The sequence below is a fragment of the Saccopteryx bilineata genome, chromosome 3, assembly GCF_036850765.1.
Source record: "Saccopteryx bilineata isolate mSacBil1 chromosome 3, mSacBil1_pri_phased_curated, whole genome shotgun sequence".
Lineage (NCBI taxonomy): Eukaryota > Metazoa > Chordata > Mammalia > Chiroptera > Emballonuridae > Saccopteryx > Saccopteryx bilineata.
The window spans coordinates 161,643,913-161,662,240 of record NC_089492.1 but is presented as its reverse complement, the minus strand read 5'-3'; the positions used below and the strand labels follow the sequence as shown (position 1 = coordinate 161,662,240).

Below are 18,328 nucleotides of genomic sequence, written 5' to 3'. Positions count from 1 at the left end.
TACTGAGGAGTATGTAGCGGGGAAGCAGTGCTTACTCTGGCATTTAAGTTAGGTGAGTACAGGTACCTACTTTGTAAATACACTCTCGATACCCCTAGAAGCTCTGTAATGTTAACGTAAGTACGCGAAGAAATGAAACTCGAGGCCACGCCCCCAGCACCCATAGTACACGTTCCTGGTATACTTTGGTTCTGTGGTTGAAGTCATTTTTTAGCTTACACACCTGTCTGGGTTCTGCATCCCTTCCAGGTACACAGTCAATGCGTACTATTTGCTCTGAGTCATGAAGTTAAACACTGGCAGATGTTTAGGGGTTTCAAGAAACTACGTCCACTTTTCATAAAACGTATTCCAGAGAATTAGCCTTTAAGAACATTTGTCCCCTGACTGGAACAATTCTTCCTCTCCGAAAACAGAGGCACTAAAACTGCAGAGAGTAATGCAGGCTCCCTCCTTTTATTATTTATTTATTATTGTATTACCTTCATCTTCCCCTCCCCATACTCCTCAGTAGATTTACACTGCATTTCATGACCACGTACCGCTAGTCCTTTCGCTGCGGAAAAGGCAGTTACTTGTGTGCTAATGGACCCTCCCCCAAGCTAGTTCTGCCGCAAGCTACAGGAAACCGGTCTTCTTTTATTGGGGGTCTCCTTCCCGCCACCCTTAAAAAAGGTTGACGACTTTTACTGGGAAAGAGATAGGCGGAACGGTCAAGAACAGTACGTTGGACGTGGGAGAAGTGACAAGCTCTTTCACCGAGGAAGAAGGTGGCTCTGAAAAGAGCCTTTGGGGGTCAAGCGGCCGACGACTCGTGCGAGCGCCGCGTCCCGGGAGGGACTCACTTGGAGCTGGTGTACTTGGTGACGGCCTTGGTGCCTTCGGACACGGCGTGCTTGGCCAGCTCGCCGGGCAGCAGCAGGCGCACGGCCGTCTGGATCTCCCGGGAGGTGATGGTGGAGCGCTTGTTGTAATGCGCCAGGCGGGAGGCCTCGCCGGCGATGCGCTCAAAGATGTCGTTTACGAAGGAGTTCATGATGCCCATGGCCTTGGAAGAGATGCCGGTGTCTGGGTGCACCTGCTTAAGCACCTTGTACACGTAGATGGAGTAGCTCTCCTTCCGACTGCGCTTCCGCTTCTTGCCATCCTTCTTCTGGGCTTTGGTGACCGCTTTCTTAGAGCCTTTCTTAGGCGCCGGGGCGGATTTCGCCGGCTCAGGCATAGCAAGGAGCACCAGCGGCACAAAGAACGAGGACCGCCAGCACAACAACGAGACCGAGGCTGCCGGAAGCACCTCGGTACTTATAGAGGCTGTATGCAAATTAGGGCGTTGAGTACGCTGCGTTGTGATTGGCGCGTTTTCACTGCGAGCGGGGGGGGGGGGGAATGAAGAGAGACGGTAGCATGCAAATAAGTGGATTCTGCCTGCGCCTTCCTACTGGTCATCAGGACAAAGCTATGCTGTAGCCAATCAAAGCACTCGGTGGACAATCGCCGTTCTGCCTATAAAAAGGTGGAGTGGAGCCATCTAGAGCGATTTTCGCGGCCTTTAGGCGAGCGGTGTGTGCTTTGCTAGTTGCCGTCATGTCTGGTCGTGGCAAGCAGGGAGGCAAGGCTCGAGCAAAGGCGAAGTCCCGTTCGTCCCGCGCTGGCCTTCAGTTTCCCGTGGGGCGTGTGCACCGCCTTCTGCGCAAAGGCAACTACGCGGAGCGGGTGGGCGCTGGCGCTCCCGTCTACATGGCGGCGGTGTTGGAGTACCTGACAGCCGAGATCCTGGAGCTGGCGGGCAATGCCGCCCGGGACAATAAGAAGACGCGTATCATTCCTCGTCATCTGCAGCTGGCCATTCGCAACGATGAGGAGCTGAATAAGCTGCTGGGCAAAGTCACCATCGCCCAGGGCGGCGTCCTGCCCAACATTCAGGCTGTGCTGCTCCCGAAGAAGACGGAGAGCCACCACAAGGCAAAGGGCAAGTGAGGCCGGCGCCCACCCAGCCTCCGCTTCGAAAGGGCACCTGAGACACCAAAAGGCTCTTTTAAGAGCCACCCACGTTTTCCAAATAAAAGAGCTGTTGTATGTATTAACCAGTTGTCTCCACTCCGCTTAAGTGCCGACCCTACTTCTACGCGGGCTGGGGGAGGGCCACTTGCCTTCGGCTCCTAACCGTCCCTTCCCACTCGGATCTCGAGCACATCGTGTTGGCTAGGCCGTAAAACTTGACACACTAACGCAGGTGGAGACTCTACATCTCAGTTAGGTGGCCAGCAACTCCCCCAGCCAACCTGGAGCCCTTGGCCCGGCCCTTGAGACCTAAGTAGGAAGGGGACGCCCCAGTCGGTAGGGAAGCGGGCAGTCTGGGGAAATGTAGCGAGTCGGGCTCAGCCTGAGCCGACTGTCTGGGGTTTTGTTAGTTTTTTGCTCGAAGATCAAAACAAGTTGGAGATAGGGGGTCCCCACTTTGGTTTTCGGAGGCGGGGGTCTTGTGCCCGGGGCGGGGGGACCAGGCAATTTTCCGATCCGAAAGGCGGGAAAAGCGGTCCTTAAGACCAACTAAGGGGCTCTGAGAAGGTAACATGGCCACCAGGGGGCGGGGGACAAACGGAAGCTTGAGGTTCGATTTGGGAGCTACAAGGCGTGGAAAGGAAGAGCGCATCGCGGGTAGCGTGTCCGAGGGAGTGAAGGGCTGCGGAGGAACATTCTGATACAGTTGTGGTTTCAAAACAAACAAACAAACAAACAAAAGACACAGCCTGGAAGAAAGGAAAGACCAGGTAGAGAAAACTGTTGGCAAACTGGCCAAATAGAAAGTGAGGCGGGCGGGTGGGTGGGGGCACCGAGCATTCTGCCCCAGCCAATCGGATACTGCAGGGAGGATGACATCACAGCCAATGGGCAGCCAGCGCGGGACTTTCAACGCTATCGTCCCGCCCAATCGGGAAAAAGACTGTGTCTATAAAAAGACCGCTGAAGGGGGCCACAACCTCGCTATCCCTCACTCGCCGCTGCGTCTTTCGGTTTGCGCCTCGGCTCGCTATGGCCCGTACTAAGCAGACTGCCCGCAAGTCGACCGGTGGAAAGGCTCCCCGGAAACAGCTGGCTACCAAGGCGGCTCGCAAGAGCGCCCCGGCCACTGGCGGCGTCAAGAAGCCTCACCGCTACCGGCCCGGCACGGTAGCCCTGCGCGAGATCCGTCGCTACCAGAAGTCCACCGAGCTGCTGATCCGCAAGCTGCCCTTCCAGCGCCTGGTGCGCGAGATCGCGCAGGACTTCAAGACCGACCTGCGCTTCCAGAGTTCGGCGGTGATGGCGCTGCAGGAGGCGAGCGAGGCCTACCTGGTGGGGCTGTTTGAAGACACCAACCTGTGTGCCATCCATGCCAAGCGCGTGACCATCATGCCCAAAGACATTCAGCTGGCTCGCCGCATCCGCGGGGAGCGGGCCTAAGAAGCGCGCGCTCGGTCCGAGGTTCCATGGTTCCATCCTATCCAAAGGCTCTTTTCAGAGCCACCCACAACAGCAATGGTAAGGGAGCTGTTTCACCGGGACTTCTGTACTTAACACACGCCTCGGCAGAGGAGGGTATTCAGAACCGGATGGTGCAACCATTGATTGCTTGGGCTCCCAACACGTAGGCTAAGGTTGGAGCCTGTAAGATGAAGACGACCGGTTTCGTTTCTCCTGGGGGCGGTCTTTCCCACGAAGGGGACCTCGGGTCGGGAGGGGTCAAGCTGGGGGACGCTCTTGAGTTGGCAGTCAAGAGCGCGGCGCGCCAAAAGTTGCGCATCCCCCCCCCCCGCCCCGCCCCTGCCGGAAGGAAGTGGCCCTACCCCCGAGCCGCTCTAGGGCCGAGGAGAGGGCAGTCTACCCGCTCTGTCCTGCGGGTTTCTGCCGGTTAGTAACAGTCCGGGATCCCTGCGTCTCTACGGCCGCTACCTTCGGGCCTCACTCGCCAACTCGATGATGCCTCCCACTCTTCCTGATCAAAACCCGCGTGGATGTGGGGGCGGGGGCAGCGTGTGTGGACAGACCCACCCTGTGGGCCACTCGTGAGTTGGGCCTTCAAGGGGAGGGACCGCAGAGACAACGAGGAGTCTGGAAGCTTCGATCTGTGTCTCGACTATTCTGCCCAGACGCGGTTCCTCCACGTTTTTTAAAGATCCTGTTGCCCCTCGAGATGCGTCAGAAAAGGGGAGAGCACTGTAGGGTCTGTGACCGTCCTGCCACTGGTTGCCACATGTCTCTGTTTCAGAATCAACGGCAATTTCCAAAGCATGCGTCTAGGTCTCCGCGTAGACCCCCGTGCAGGCTGGACCCCTTGGCCCGGGACTGTACTCTTAGAGGTGTGGGTGAGTGAGTGAGTGTACCTGCGCGCGGGGAGGGTGGGGGGGCACCACCTTCGCACCCATCATCTCCTTCATCCTCAAAGCAAAACTTGCAGGGACATACGGACACAGGACTTTGTGAGGTACGGTCTGAGGCTCGCGGGTGAGGGACTTGCCCAGCAGCTCCGGTCCTGGAGCAGCTGAGCAGACCCTGGAACCTGAGATGCCGGTGTCAGGTGTCCCTCGGTCACTGGCTTCATTTACCAGACTCACCGCCCCCCACCCCCTTTAACTTCCTCGAAGTCTCCCTGTCTGAATCTCGAGTTTAGTGGCATTGTGGACATCCAGTCAAGAAAGAGAATATGTACAGCTCTGCATTCCTGTCACTGTAAAGGCCTACCTACCCTCGCGGCATTGTTTCAAATCCTTCTATTTGTTTAGGAGACCGACCGGCGCAGACGAGTTCATCAATCCAAGGAACACTTTAGGATGTAGGTTTTAACATGGAGTCATTTCTGTACTTAAGTCATTTCTCTACTCTCAAGAGGAGAGTTAAAGGATAATGAAGGACGAGGTAAATGAATGCTCTTCTATGTGGCTACCTTGGTTGCAGGAAAAGTCTACCCTGAACCTGGGATTCTTAGGTAGTGGGAAGCCATCTTCGTACAGACTGAATTCTGCCTGGGGGACTGGTGCCTGTGCGGGTGCAGAGAGGAACCACGCGGTATTATGGCCCTGTTGACACCTTTGCTTTGTTGGCAGGGGCCTTAACCTTTGGGTTCACACCCTCTCCTGGTCGTCCTCCTTACCTATCTCCAGGTCCCATCTATCGGCCTTCTGTTCTCCTCCTCTTTCTCTGTCAGGCCTATCGATAGCCTCCGGGCTTCACCCATGCAGCCCTTTGTCTTTTTCCTCCCTGAAACTCAAGCGAGATCATGGGTTCCCCATTTTCCACATCTCTGCCACTGACGGGTGCTCCCAGATCGTTAGCTCCTGCTGAGACCCTTGTCCTGCAGGATAAGGGTCTACACCGATATTTTTCTAACTGCCTTGTGGCTAGGTCCTTCTGGACGGGTAGTAGGCACTTTGAACTCAGTTTATTTCCAAAATTGCATCAGCTCCCTTCCCCACACTCTTATTCCCTTCCATAGCTCTCATCTCAACAGAAGACACCTTCAGCTCCCCAGTCCTAACCCTCCACCCCATCCCACCCCACCCCTAACCTGTTTAGGGCATAAGGTCCTTCCTCTTGTCCTTTGAGCAAATCTCATGAGTCACCAAATCTATTTTCAGATTTTCAATTCTGTCACCCTCCCTCCATCCAAGGGCCCTGACTTAACTGATGACCTCACTGGCTCTGATCTAGAGGCTTACATTTTCAGGCTAGACTCGCTGCCCTGCCACTAAGCTTCCACTCTGTGTGTGAATTCTCCTTTCTCCGAATCCATCTTTGAGGGGGGGGGGGGTTGCTTTTGCTTGCTTGCTTGCAAACTTCCCACCTCCTTCCCAATCCCCTTCAGAATGAGGCCCGCCTTCTTTGGTATGGCAGTTCTCAGAGCACTGGAGCTTCACGACTACAAGGGACTCTGCGGTTAGACTAACTCGAATTTCAATCCTGGTCTTGTCCATATAACAGAACAGGTAGGCGACTTCAGCACATCAGTCTCTGTAGGCTTCACTGTTGCCCATTTGTAAAGCAGGGACCACAACATCTAACAGCATTTAATGGGTGTTGTCAGAGATACTAAAAGTGACGCTTCTTATCAAGTATCTGGCACAGTGTCTGGTGCAGAATAAGCATCCAATTAGTTTTGGCTGATCTGCTCACTGTTACTAAATTTAAGAGATTCCAATAAAATTTATTTTTTAAATACGCCTACTTTCTGGTATTTTTCAGACCTTCTCTGGATCGCAGGGGTTCTGCCAGCTGAAACAGTAGGTCTAGCCCCACAGAACGTGTGCAATCCCCAAGTACACGACGTCTTCACACATTCCGGGTTTTCTGTGTGGAATGCCCGCCCCCTTTTTGGAGCCATGAGAGCCCCAGCCCTGCTCTTCAAAATTCAGCCCCTTCCCTTTCTCCTCTTGGCCTTCATCTCTTTGGGCCCTCCTCCTTGCCTCTCCTCCCAAGCCCCCCCCCCCCCACCCCCTCCCCCCCCCCCCCCATCCTATCCTAACCACCCCTTCCTACTCCCATACCCTCGCCATGAAGCTGGCAGCCTTTCTCGGGGGGGGGGGGGGGAGAATTTGTCCTTATTCACCTCTGTAGCACCAGCACCCAAGTAGTGCCGGGCACACCATTAGCTGGCCAGGAAATGCTGGATGAGGGGCCTCATTTGACTGCCCTTCACTTCGGTTCTTTGCCTTACATGACGGAGTTGGGCACAAGACGCCCCCGGCTCTTGGTGTTCTTGAAGTTAACAGACCAGGAGCAGGCCCAGACCGGACCTCTGGGAGTAGCTTCCAAGGTCCTTGGCAGGGTCAGGGAATACAGACAACTGCCCATGGGCGGGGCATCTGGAAGGCCCACCAATAGCCACAGCCCCAGACTTAGCCTGCTCCTAAATGAGAGTAACCGAGAAACCCGTTCACTGAGCTGCGCCCCCAAGCTGTTCCTGAATGTAGATGATCTGGGGAGGAATGTGTTTTTATATCCCCAGAGACATCAGATTCAGCCTTGCTGACAGAATTTTCTGGCGATGTGGTAGAGGATTGGCATATGGTCAGGGTCTGAGAGTGAAGTACATAAAGAAAGAGGAAGAAGGATGGCAGAGAAGAGAAAGGGGATTGGGGAACACCCCTAGGGTCCTCACTGCAATGAAGCAGGGCAGCGGCTGTCGGTTAAAGCCGGAGGCCCCCTTAGGGCTAGGGCTAGGGCTCCTGACCCCTAACAGGGAAAAGGCTCCGGAGAATAAAGACTGCGGTCTCCATGTCCTCATGTGTAAAGCAGGATACTAACTGCACCCCAAGATCGCTGTGAAAATGAAAACAGATAGTACAGTCCACACACACAATGGGCTTCCTTAGAACAGAGCCTTACATGGGGTCACAAATCTATTAATAGCACCAGCATCCGTGATGTAAATACTAGTGACATTAACATCAATTGCTGCAAGCCCCCATTATAAGCATGTCAAACACACGACCAGCCCACAGACTGTGTGGCCTGGGCAGAAAAACTACCCAGGTACCTAGATGGCACGGTTTGGGGGGAACTTGAGCCTGGGCCTTGAGATTTTGCTTTCCATTTTGCATTAGATGGTTTCAGAAGAAAACAGTACGTGACATTTCCATGTAGAGGTACAGTATCACTGTATACATACAGTAGCTCTGATTTCTGACTCCAAACTACACTAAGATATAATTTCATATTACTACCTACTGCACATTCACACACATCTAAACATTGGAACGAGATGTACATAAACCCCCCCACCCACACCCATACACGGGATATTCTCAACCCTATTCTGTATCATTAAAGGCACCGGTTCTGTTACAGTAATAAAATATTGTATATAGAAATATAGAAAAATATAGAAGATATATAGAAATAAGTTATGATATAGTATTAAAAGCCATTAAGGCAAGTGTAGAAGGCTACACCCTCTGGGTGGGACATAATCCAGTGTATAGGGATATGATGGGCAAAACTATGCCCTCTGAGCAGGACCCAGTTAGTGTGTGTGAGAAATTATATGAGGTAAAAAAGAGCTCCCTGCAAGGAACTCCCTAAAAGTGGCTTGGTGTGACAATTCTGTAGATTTAACATAAAAAAAGAGCGCCCTGCCCTGGCCGGTTGGCTCAGTGGTAGAGCGTCGGCCTGGTGTGCGGGGGACCCGGGTTCGATTCCCGGCCAGGGCACACAGGAGAAGCGCCCATTTGCTTCTCCACACACCCCCCCCCCCCTCCTTCCTCTCCGTCTCTCTCTTCCCCTCCCACAGCCAAGGCTCCATTGGAGCAAAGATGGCCCGGGCGCTGAGGATGGCTTCTTGGCCTCTGCCCCAGGCGCTAGAGTGGCTCTGGTCGCGGTAGAGCGACGCCCCGGAGGGGCAGAGCATCGCCCCCTGGTGGGCAGAGTGTCGCCCCTGGTGGGCGTGCCGGGTGGATCCCGGTTGGGCGCATGCGGGAGTCTGTCTGACTGTCTCTCCCCGTTTCCAGCTTCAGAAAAATACAAAAAAAAAAAAAGAGAGCGCCCTGCCAGAAACTCCCCAAAAGTGGCTTGATGTGATAATACTGTAGATTTACACCTGTTAGATGGCGTATGCCAGAAAGGGTATTAATGCCGAGGGGCCCGCAGCTGCAGTTAGTTGTCCAGACTCCAACGTCGAACGGGCAGTGTCTCCATGCCGCTCTGACCAAGGGACAGCTGAGAGGAGCATGCCATCGGGGCTCCCTTAAGCAGTACCCAGGCACGCCATAGGATTGGTGAGTGATAAATGTGACATTCGAATAAAAGCCATAAAATACATTAATGGGCTTGGGAAAATAACTTAAAAGGAACTGGTCCAGTAAGTACAGCTCATTCCCGGAATAGATGAGACCAGACTCCCAGGATGAATAAGACAGATGAGTCCTAGAGATAGGGAAGTCGTTAGACTCCCAGGATGACTAGGAGCTGATGAGTCCTTGAGATAAGGAAGTCGTAAAAACTCCTAAGATAGTTAATGTGACCACATCCTAGGGGATAGATAGGGACGTTTCCAGCTGGGGGCTTTCAACTGTATGACTGGTTACTAAGGCACATGACTAAAAATTTAATTTGGGGGAGCCAATTGCTAAACGCCAAGTTCGCTTCTGTATGAACTGCTTGCTTCCTACGCTATAAAAACCCCTAGACTGTAGGCGCTCGGTGTGGCTCTTGTGACTACCACTTGAGTTCACCCCTGCGCAGGTTTGTTTTGTTTTGTTTTGTTTTCTTTTTCTCTTGGCCATAAAACTTTGTCTGAAACTCTCCAAACGTCTCCAGTGTTTGTTTTACCCGGCGAGTGCAACAATAAACTGCTTGTGTGGTTCTTGCAACTAACTTGTGTGTCGGATCGGGTCTTCCCTCAGTGGCAGTTGGTCTCGGTACCAGTAAGAATTCCTCATAGCCGCCTCAAGAGTCCTCTCGAAGAGCCAGCCAGCCAGCCCTGCTGTTAAGCAGGTGTGTCCCACTGTGCAGGGAACTCGAATCGGGGACGCCTGATCGACTAGAGCTCGGGCTCTACTGGGACAGGCTCCCATTTTCTAAATTGATTTTACCGCCTGTTTGTGGGCTACAAGTGGCAACTGAAGGCCACTGCACTGGAGAAAATTAACGAAAACACGGAGAACCAGGAATGCTTTACACAGCCTGGCCAGTTAACTTGCCAAATCTGTTTTAAATTTTTACTAATGAGCTTACCTGTGACCGGATAGCCTGTATTTCTTTTCCTCGGTTTTTGAATGGCTGTTGATTGGGTTTGATTTTGCAGGTGTTCCCGCACCTTTTCAAGTGAGCGGTGTGGTGACCCAAAACACCGTCCAACATGAACTGGACTCCTGCCTCATCGCAGAAGAGGGAACAGAGTAACAGATAAAGCTTGAAACTATCTAATGGCAGAACTGGCAGCTCAGGACCCCAAACCTGAGGTTGCCCTGAGACTTAACAGTGAGGGTGACCTGACCTCGCCTCACTGCACTGGCTTAAACTTCCCACAGCCCAGTAAAACGACCACAAATATGGGTAACACGACCCAAAGCAAACCAATATGGTGTTTAAAGATGGGGCACAACATCCTCTCAGCTATGAGCAAAAACCCTCTGCCAGCACCCTCACATCAACAGGAGCCACCAATACAACATACGGCGAAGGGAGAACCTAGCGAGCACCGGGTTATCTCAGGACCCGGAGGCTGGGTTATACAGGAAGAACTTCTTGCCTCACTGCTACCCCCACCCCCACGTCCCTGACCTCGAGAATGGTGGATTCCAAAAATTGTTTGGTTCAAACAGCACTGTCCTGATTGGCTGAATCTGCACATTCATTGTTGTGGAGCCCCTGATTGGTCAAAAACTATGCAAATATGGCTATAGCAGCACAGCTCAATCCCCTTGGTCAGAATTCAAGACCAGCATGCTTATGAGGGTTGGCTCAGCGCTGCTCCTTGAAATGCGACATTGGTAGGTGTCCAGGTCCAAGGGCCCCCTTAGAAGGGGTGGTGTGGAAGGGAAAAGATTGCACGCAGAGCCAGCATGGAGGAAAAGGCTACAGAGCTGCCGCAGCAGCACTTTATTGTTCAAGGCCAGTTTTTATACAGTGCAGGAGGGTTCCCAGCAGGCACCTCCCCAGCACCTGCTGAATCAGCTATAGATAAGGCAGCAGCTATTAGATAAGTCAGCAGGTTACCTGTGGGGTCAACGGCGGTGGTGGTGGCGGGCGGTGGCGGCGGCGGCGGCGGCGGCGGCGTAAGCGTCCCGCCGCACGCCCCCCCACCCCCGCCCTTCCTGGGGTCACATCCTCCGGTATAGCTACTGCGCAGGCACCAGGAGCTCTAGCTTGCACTGGGACCTCACACTCCACCCCACCCCACCCCACCCCCGAGGCCTGAGCGCCTGGCCTTCTCCCACAGGGCACTCTATTGGGCACAGAAGCCACAACAGCAAAAGAGGGAACAACAGTCCCCCCTGCTACACCTGCTAAAAATAAGCAAGGCCCATCTCCAGGACATCCCCAGGCTCTCCCACCAGTGGGAGAGAGGGTCTTCTGATAGGGCCTCAATGGCTGACACTTCAGCATCCACCTCCTGCAAAGCCTCAGATCTGCTGCTGATTGTCGGGGATATACACACAGCAGGCTATATGCCCAAGGGTAGAAGTACCACCTTGCGTTGCGCTGCAGTAAGCAAGTCTAAGGCCACGTGGTTCTGTAAGACTACCTTCGGCATCTGGGTAATGACATTCAAGGCTTGGGCTACGTGTTGGGCCAACACCTCAATCTGTAATTCCACATCAATAGTGCCACCCACACCCCACTCCCAACTCCCACCCCCGGTACAAAGAGAGCCACAGGGTAAAACCACCAGGCAGCTCTCTTCTCCCTGTGCCAGCGGTGATACACGGGGTCCCAATTCTGGGGCTTCTGTGGCAATGTCGGTACCATCTTGCCATAGATAAACAAGTGACCCCAAGTACAACGGCCAGTCCAATGAGCTGGCAGGTAGGGCCAGCCATACCTGCCACACCCCTTTTCCCCACAGAGGGTGGTGGCCAATAAGCCAATCCTAAGCAGCCCAACAGGGCAAACACAATGTCAGGCTACGGTACACAGCCCAGCTGTCTGTGCAGATGTGCACACATCCAGTTTCTCTCACCAGGACCAGCCAGACTGCTCGTAGCTCGGCCCCCTGACTGGACTGTCCCGTGGCTGTTGCAAACCAAACGGTCTCCGTCCGCATGGGCAGCTACCCTCTGGAGGAGTCATCCCTGTACACGCTTCCTGGCCTTCCTGGCAGGGGAGGTGGTTTCCCCGCTTGGTTTCGGACTCTCCTGCACTTCACCTAGGGCCGGTTCTATCTCCCGTTTCTCTGTTACAAACTGTATCGGTCCCAGCAAGGAGTGCAGCTCCTGTGTCAGGGGGCTAGACGAGAACCGGGCCCATTGTTCAAGATACGCACCCCACTTGGTCAAGGTGGGAGTCCGCGCTACCCCACTTCGAGGGCGTGTAGCCCAAGCACAGAGCCAGCCTTCGACCGGACCTGTGGCCTGCACTGTGACCCTGTGTGATACTTTCACGAGCCAGCAAGGCGGCATATGTGACTGCCAACTGCTTCTCTTTTTTTGGTAAAAAAAAATTTTTCTCAATCTAGTGAGAGGACCGGAGGCAGAGACAGACTCCCACATGCACCCGACCGGGACCCACCCGGCAAGCCCACCAGGGGGCGATGCTCTGCCCATCTGGGGCCCTTGCTCTGTTGCAACCGGAGCCACTTTTTAGCGCCTGAGGCGGAGGCCACTGAGCCATCCTCGGCACCTGGGGCCAACTCGCTCTAATCCAGCCATGGCTGTAGGAGGAGAAGAGAAGAGAGAGAGAAGCGAGATGGGGAGGCTTCTTCCATGTGCCCTGACTGGGAACCGAACCCAGGGCATCCACACACCGGGCTGATGCTGTGCCACTGAGCCAACTGCGTCTCAGTGAGGGAATACCCTACGGTGGCTCTTCTCCACACCTGGGACCAAAAGCCAATGGGTGTCTTCCGACCTCCCTGCTTTTGCCAAAGACCCCAGCCAAACCCTGTCTCCTCTACTTAGACCGTCAGGAGGGACGGCAGCGCCGGGTCTACCACCCGTAATGTCTGCCCTTGTGCCACCGCCAGCTTGATGGCACTGAAGGCATGCTCTGCCTCGGGGGTCCAGTCCCAGGTCTCACCCGTCAGGGTCAATCAGTACAACGGTTTGGCCAACAAGGCCAAGTGAGGTATGAAGTTTCGCCAGAACCCTAACAGACCTACATACGTCTGCAACTGTTTTACAGTTTCCAGTCAGGGGTATGCTTGAATTTTGTCAGTCACCGCCTCAGGCATTAACCTTTGTCTTACCCCACCAGATAACACCAAAAACTTGACAGAGTAACCAGGTCCCTGGACTTTGTCCTCGTTGATGGCCCACCCCTAGGCCGTGAGGGCCTCTCGAAGGCCATGGGCTGCCACTTCAAGATCTGAAAGAGAATCAGTTTAGCATCATGTCATCAATGTAATGGAACAATCACACTGTCTCAGGGTGGTTCCACGTGGCCAAACCTTGGGCCACCAGGCCCTGACACAGAGTAGGGCTATGCAAATAGCCCTGTGGCAATACTTGAAATGTCCACTGCCGGCCCTCCCACGTGAAGGCAAACTGCTTTTGACGAGCAGCATCAATGTCAATAGAAAAGAAAGCATTGGCCAAGTCCACTACATAGCGGTATCGGCCCAGTTCCACTGACAGCCGATCCATCAGCTCAGTAATGTCTGGGACAGCGGCGAGCAGAGGTGGGGTGACCCTGTCCAGCTCTCCGTAGCCCACCGTCATACACCAGGAACTGTCAGGCTTCCGGACAGGCCACACAGGAGAGTTGTGTGGGTTGTGTGTCAGACAAACGACCCCAGCTTCTTCCTCTAGCTTCAAAATGGCCCGGCCGATGTCCTCAGGTGCCCCGGGCAGGCAGTTCTCTTCCACCAACACGACTCCTGTCACCTGAGGGAGGCACAAGGAGCCCACAGTGAGGTTCCTCAGGCTTCGGTCGTCCGCTGACCAGTCAGCTCCTGGTTTGTGACTGGAGCAGGGCATGTAGTTCTTTTTCAATGTCAGCTTACAAGGGTTGGTGGAGTCTGTCTGTGCTGTCCACGAGGGTGTTTCCATAGGGGCCGCAGGCTTCAGCCGGCTGTGGTGAATCCAGGTGGGTGTGCCTTCTACCTCGGCAGCCGTAGGCATGGTCAGGATTACCGTGCAGGGTCCTTTCCACTTGGACCGGAGGGGAGCTGGATTCCAGACCTTGACCCACACTTGGTCTCCTGGGGAAAAAGGATAGACAGGGACAAACAGACTTATCAGAGCCCTTTCTAACACCCAGTTGGAAATGGCAGTGGCCACTCTGCCTAGAGCCTCTAACTGCCAGTATAGCTCTGTCTCTCCCATCTCCTGGGGAGTCCCTGGCAAGCTACCTAGTATCGGGGGAGGCCCACTGTGTAACAAATACCTCATAAGGCGAGCATCCAGTGTTTTTAGATGGGACACACCGGATTTTAGTATTAAAGGTAAGGCTTGCACCCAGGAACTCTCTGACCCGTCTCCTAGTGGTGGGGACTGGGATGTTCCAAATAACTTACTTCCGCTCCACCCCTAGCCTCCTCTCCCCCTGCTGGAGAATGAATCACAAGAACTTTACTCACCTCTGACAGATCTGGTCCTTTTTCTTGGAGGCCTTATATCCATTTTTTTCTAGATGACGTAAGAACTCGTCAGTTCCTCGGGCGCACCCTTGTAGAGTCTCCTGGCCCAGCAACAAGTCATCTACATATTGAAGCAGGACGCATCCAACATCCTGTGCTGGAAACCGCTGAAGGCCGTGAGCAAGGGCCTCCCCAAAGATGGTGGGGGAGTTCTTGAACCCTTGTGGAAGTCAGGTCCAGGTGTGCTGCACCTTTGCTCCTGTAGACGGGTCTTCCCACTGGAAGGCAAACAGCTCACGGCTCTCAGGAGCCAGTCTTACACTGAAGAAGGCATCTTTTAAATCCAAGCAAGTGAACCAGGAGGCTCGAGCAGGGAGGAGGCTTAGGACGGGGCTAGAGGTGTGGTACTGTCAGGTGCAGGGGTACTGCTGCCCGGTTTACCGCTCTCAGATCTTGTACCGGTCAAGTACTCTTTGGTGCCTGGTTTCCCGACAGTGGGCAGGGGAGTGTTCCAGGGCGACTGGCACAGGATGATAATGCCGTGCTCCTTGAGCCTCTGCCAATAGACCTGGATTCCTTCCAAGGCCTCTCGAAGAACCCGGTACTGTCCTGGCTGACAAGCAGGGCCCCAGGCTTTACCTCTATTCGCACCACCAGCACTTGGTTAATCGCCAGCCCGGGAGGATTGTCTTCAGCCCAGACTCTGGGCCATTTCTGCATCAGCTTCCATCTGGGTGTCTTTCCGGGTTCGGTGGCAAAAATCCTCCATTCCTCCTCTCTGGGAATGGTTAGGGTTAGAGCAAGCCTAGGCTTTGGCACCTGCAAATCTAGCCTGCCGTTGCCAGCAGAACATAGAGTAGCCCTTAGTTTGCTCAGCAGATCGCATCCCAGCAGAGACAGTGGGCAGTCAGGCAATATACAGGAACTGGTGCACTACTTCATGACCTCCTAGGGTGCACTTGCAGGCAGGCAGAACACCTGTTCGCACTGTGCTCCGGTGGCCCCTATGATGTCCACTCTACCAGAGGACAGCGGCGCCACCAGCCGAGTCACCACCGAGTGAGTACTGAGCCCCCATACCAATTAGGAAGTCTATCTGTTGGCCCCCTGCCGTCATGCGGTCCATGGACTCATGGGGGGGAGGGGGACTCCTGAGTGCAGTTGACCTCAGTCAAACAGGGAATCTCCAGCTACGCTGAACAGTGTCCCTTCCTCCTTGGGGGTGGCCGGCAAGGGTGCCTCCCTCTGGTTCTGGTTGGGACACTCATTCTTCCAATGACCGGTTTCCCGACAGCACAGTGATCACGTCACAAGGGGGGCCCGCCTGACTGCCTTTTCTTCCCCTCACCTGCCTTCCTCTCGTGTTGGAACAGGGTGGGATTCCCGCTGCCCTTCTGGCAGAGGGCAGCTGATACGACATCCACCGCTCTTTTCATTCGGCGATCCTCCTCCCTTCTGCTTTCCACCTGCCTGTTAACGTAACCTCATTGGCCACTGCTAGAAGCTGGGAGGTATTCATTCCTGCAAAGCCTTCCAGCTTCTGTAGCTTCCTTCTTATGTCTCCTCTACAACGGCTGACAAAAGCCATATTAACCGCCCTCTGGTTTTCTGGCCTTTCTGGATCAAAAGGAGTAAACATCCTGAAGGCCTCGCATAACCTCTCATAAAAATCACCCGGGCTCTCATCTTCTCTTTGCAAAGTCACGGCCTCTTTGTTCATGTTCGTGGCCCTCTGGCCTCCCTTCCGTAGGTCTTGAAGCGCCTCCTTGTATCTCTCGAGCCGTCTCAGGCCCTCTTCATCTTCTGGGTCCCACTTGGGATCTTCTGGCAACTGGGCCTGTGCATACTCCCGGGGGTTCTGATGTTCCTCAGGGGCATTTTCCTCTGCCACTTAGTAGCTGCCTGGATTACTCGGCGCCTCTTCTCTGTGCTGAACAGAGCGAGGGATAATTGTTGGCAATCCGCCCACCTAGGATTGTGCATTTGGAATATGGATTCCATGAGATCTATCAAGGCCTCAGGCTTTTCTGTATAAGAGGGAATATGGAACCTCTAACTGAAGAGGTTGGTGGTGGTCAGAGGTTGGCACCCAGTGCCTGCCATTCCACCAAGCGCCCCTGTCTATTGCTGTGTTCCTTACTTCTCTCAGAAAATTCTGCATACCGAACACCAGTCTTCGAGCACAACCTCCCAGCCTGGGGAGGTGATCTTGGGCCTGGCTCTGGCAGGGCAGTGGGGGCTGTGTCCGGCTCAGGCAAGCCCGTACTGGAGCTCGACGGGCCTGGCGACAAAGGGCCCTAGTCTGTGGCAGTCTCTAGGTTGGACGAGGGGCCTGGTATGGAAGGGTAAAGCCTTGCCGGTACATCGGGATGGGGCGCCAAGGTTTCTGCTACTTCTTCTGGTTCACTAGAGACTGAGATTTTTGGTGCGGTGGCAGCAGCTGCTTCTTGGGTTGGGTGGAACTCTTCCCTCTCTTTGCTGCTAGTACGGTGGATGTATGACCTTGGAGCCAAGTGGGAGGGTGCAAAACTAGTGTAAGCCAAGTGTCTATGTAGGGAAACTGATCAGGGTGGCCTGAATCTCCAGTGACCACCTGCCACACTTCCTGCACAATATCCTTATCCAAGCTCCCTTCCGCTGGCCACTGGAGCCCGAAAGTGGGCCATTCCAGTTCACACAAGGTTCTCAATTTCCCTGGGGACATGGTGACTCCATAATCTCCCGAGAACCCTTTCTTAAAGTTCTTGATCATGGTAGCCAGGGGAGTGGGTTTTCCCTGTGAACCTCCCACACCTCCCACCACAGACAACGTTCACACCGCAGGGAGGGATGAGCGTAACGGGGAGGGGGGAACACACACACATTACTCGCTTCCTCCCTGTGGAGGGATTCTGAACCCCCTCTGATCTCTGTCTCGTTCACTCCAACATTCACTCACACAGCCCCTGCCTCTGAGACGCAGCCGCGCCGGCCTTGGGGACTCCGCACCCAGGCAGCGTGGTGAGCCGGTGGCGAGCGCACAACCCCCGCCCAAAAGCCCACCCCGTTGCTGGGGCAGCTCTCTGCCTCTTATCCCCCCACCCCCACCCCTACACACACACACACACACACACACACACACACACACACACACTGCTGGGGCAGCTCTCCGCCTCTTATCCCCCCACCCCCCTACACACACACACACACACACACACACACACACACACACACACACACACACACACACAGGCTTTCCATCCCTCCCTTCCCCTAGGAAGTCCGCCCCAGTCGGGGAAACCTCGGGTCGGTGGGTCCTGAGGACTTTTTGCCGGACGACCCCCAAGCCGGAACTCTGCCCCCACCCTTCCACTGTCGTGGGCTCCAGGAGCCGGGGGACATAGCTCTCCGCCTCCGCCCGAGTACTGTATCTTCCCTAGCGCCCCTGGGTCTTCCGGGCTGGACTCCAGCCACCGCCAACCGGGAGGCCCTAGGCCCCCGCCCCACAACCCTAACCTATCCTGCGGAGGGTGATCGGCCTTCTCTTCTGCCTAAATGGGGCAGGACCTTTTAACGAGCTACCCTTACCCGGTTTGCCTTACCGTGACTCGGGCGCACACACACCCTCCCCCGTCCTCCCGTTCCTCTGTGCCTGATCCTTGCTGGGACCGCCGCCTTCCGACCCGCGACTTGCAGAGGCGTGCACGCCAAAAAATCCCCGGCACGGGCTCAGTGGGCTGCTTCTGCAGGGCGGTTCGGGGGCTCCCAAACGGGGGTGCCCAAGGTCCGCCATCGGGGGCGTCCTTCCTCCACGCTTCCCGGCCAATGCACCAGAAACGTTGTTGCAGGGACAAAGGAAGGGACTCCCGGAGGACAGGGGCGCTCAACGTTCTGGAAAAAAGAATTTACTAGCTGGCAAAGCAGCGTGTCCTAATAGGCACCAAGGGACTAGCTCCCCGTTGTTGGCTCGAGTCTTATCTGTACAGCTGTTGCTGGGAAGGTGAGGGATTCCTGACTGCAGACCTACCTGTACTTACTTCCTGTGGGGGTGGGGCGTGAGTAGGAGGTTCTGACCGTTTGTCCTTGACTATTCCCAGATCCCATTTTCCTTGCCTGCCTTGCAGGTTGCTTCAGGGA

The 18,328-nt window shown here is 54.7% G+C and overlaps 4 protein-coding genes across 8 annotated transcripts; 2 read left to right on the top strand and 2 right to left on the bottom strand.

The window, feature by feature from the left end:
* Nucleotides 1-23: 23 nt before the first annotated feature.
* On the bottom strand, nt 24-1,341 carry LOC136330767 (histone H2B type 2-E). The gene has a single exon (XM_066268103.1). It carries the CDS (start codon nt 1,220-1,222, stop codon nt 842-844), a length of 381 nt encoding a protein of 126 aa, XP_066124200.1. The 5' UTR covers nt 1,223-1,341; the 3' UTR covers nt 24-841.
* Nucleotides 1,342-1,434: 93 nt separating this feature from the next.
* LOC136330766 (histone H2A type 2-A) lies at nt 1,435-2,084 on the top strand. Its single transcript, XM_066268102.1, has one exon. The coding sequence runs from the start codon at nt 1,585-1,587 to the stop codon at nt 1,975-1,977; it is 393 nt and encodes a 130-aa protein (XP_066124199.1). The 5' UTR covers nt 1,435-1,584; the 3' UTR covers nt 1,978-2,084.
* A 912-nt stretch (nt 2,085-2,996) lies between these two features.
* LOC136330765 (histone H3) lies at nt 2,997-6,278 on the top strand. 5 transcript variants are annotated; one of them, XM_066268100.1, is made up of 3 exons: nt 2,997-3,891; nt 4,250-4,346; nt 4,764-6,167. In XM_066268100.1, exon 1 carries the CDS (start codon nt 3,034-3,036, stop codon nt 3,442-3,444), a length of 411 nt encoding a protein of 136 aa, XP_066124197.1. In that variant the 5' UTR covers nt 2,997-3,033; the 3' UTR covers nt 3,445-3,891; nt 4,250-4,346; nt 4,764-6,167. The 5 variants fall into 5 exon arrangements, with proteins under 5 accessions (XP_066124197.1, XP_066124196.1, XP_066124194.1 ...); XM_066268099.1 differs by adding an exon at nt 6,220-6,278 and having other exon boundaries at nt 2,997-4,896; XM_066268097.1 differs by having other exon boundaries at nt 4,250-6,167.
* Nucleotides 6,279-12,564: 6,286 nt separating this feature from the next.
* Nucleotides 12,565-17,929, bottom strand: LOC136330764 (uncharacterized). The gene is made up of 3 exons (XM_066268095.1): nt 17,794-17,929; nt 14,213-16,714; nt 12,565-13,834 (listed from the first exon to the last, which is right to left on the bottom strand). Exons 2-3 carry the CDS (start codon nt 14,253-14,255, stop codon nt 13,047-13,049), a joined length of 831 nt encoding a protein of 276 aa, XP_066124192.1. The 5' UTR covers nt 14,256-16,714; nt 17,794-17,929; the 3' UTR covers nt 12,565-13,046.
* Between the last annotated feature and the right edge of the window lie 399 nt (nt 17,930-18,328).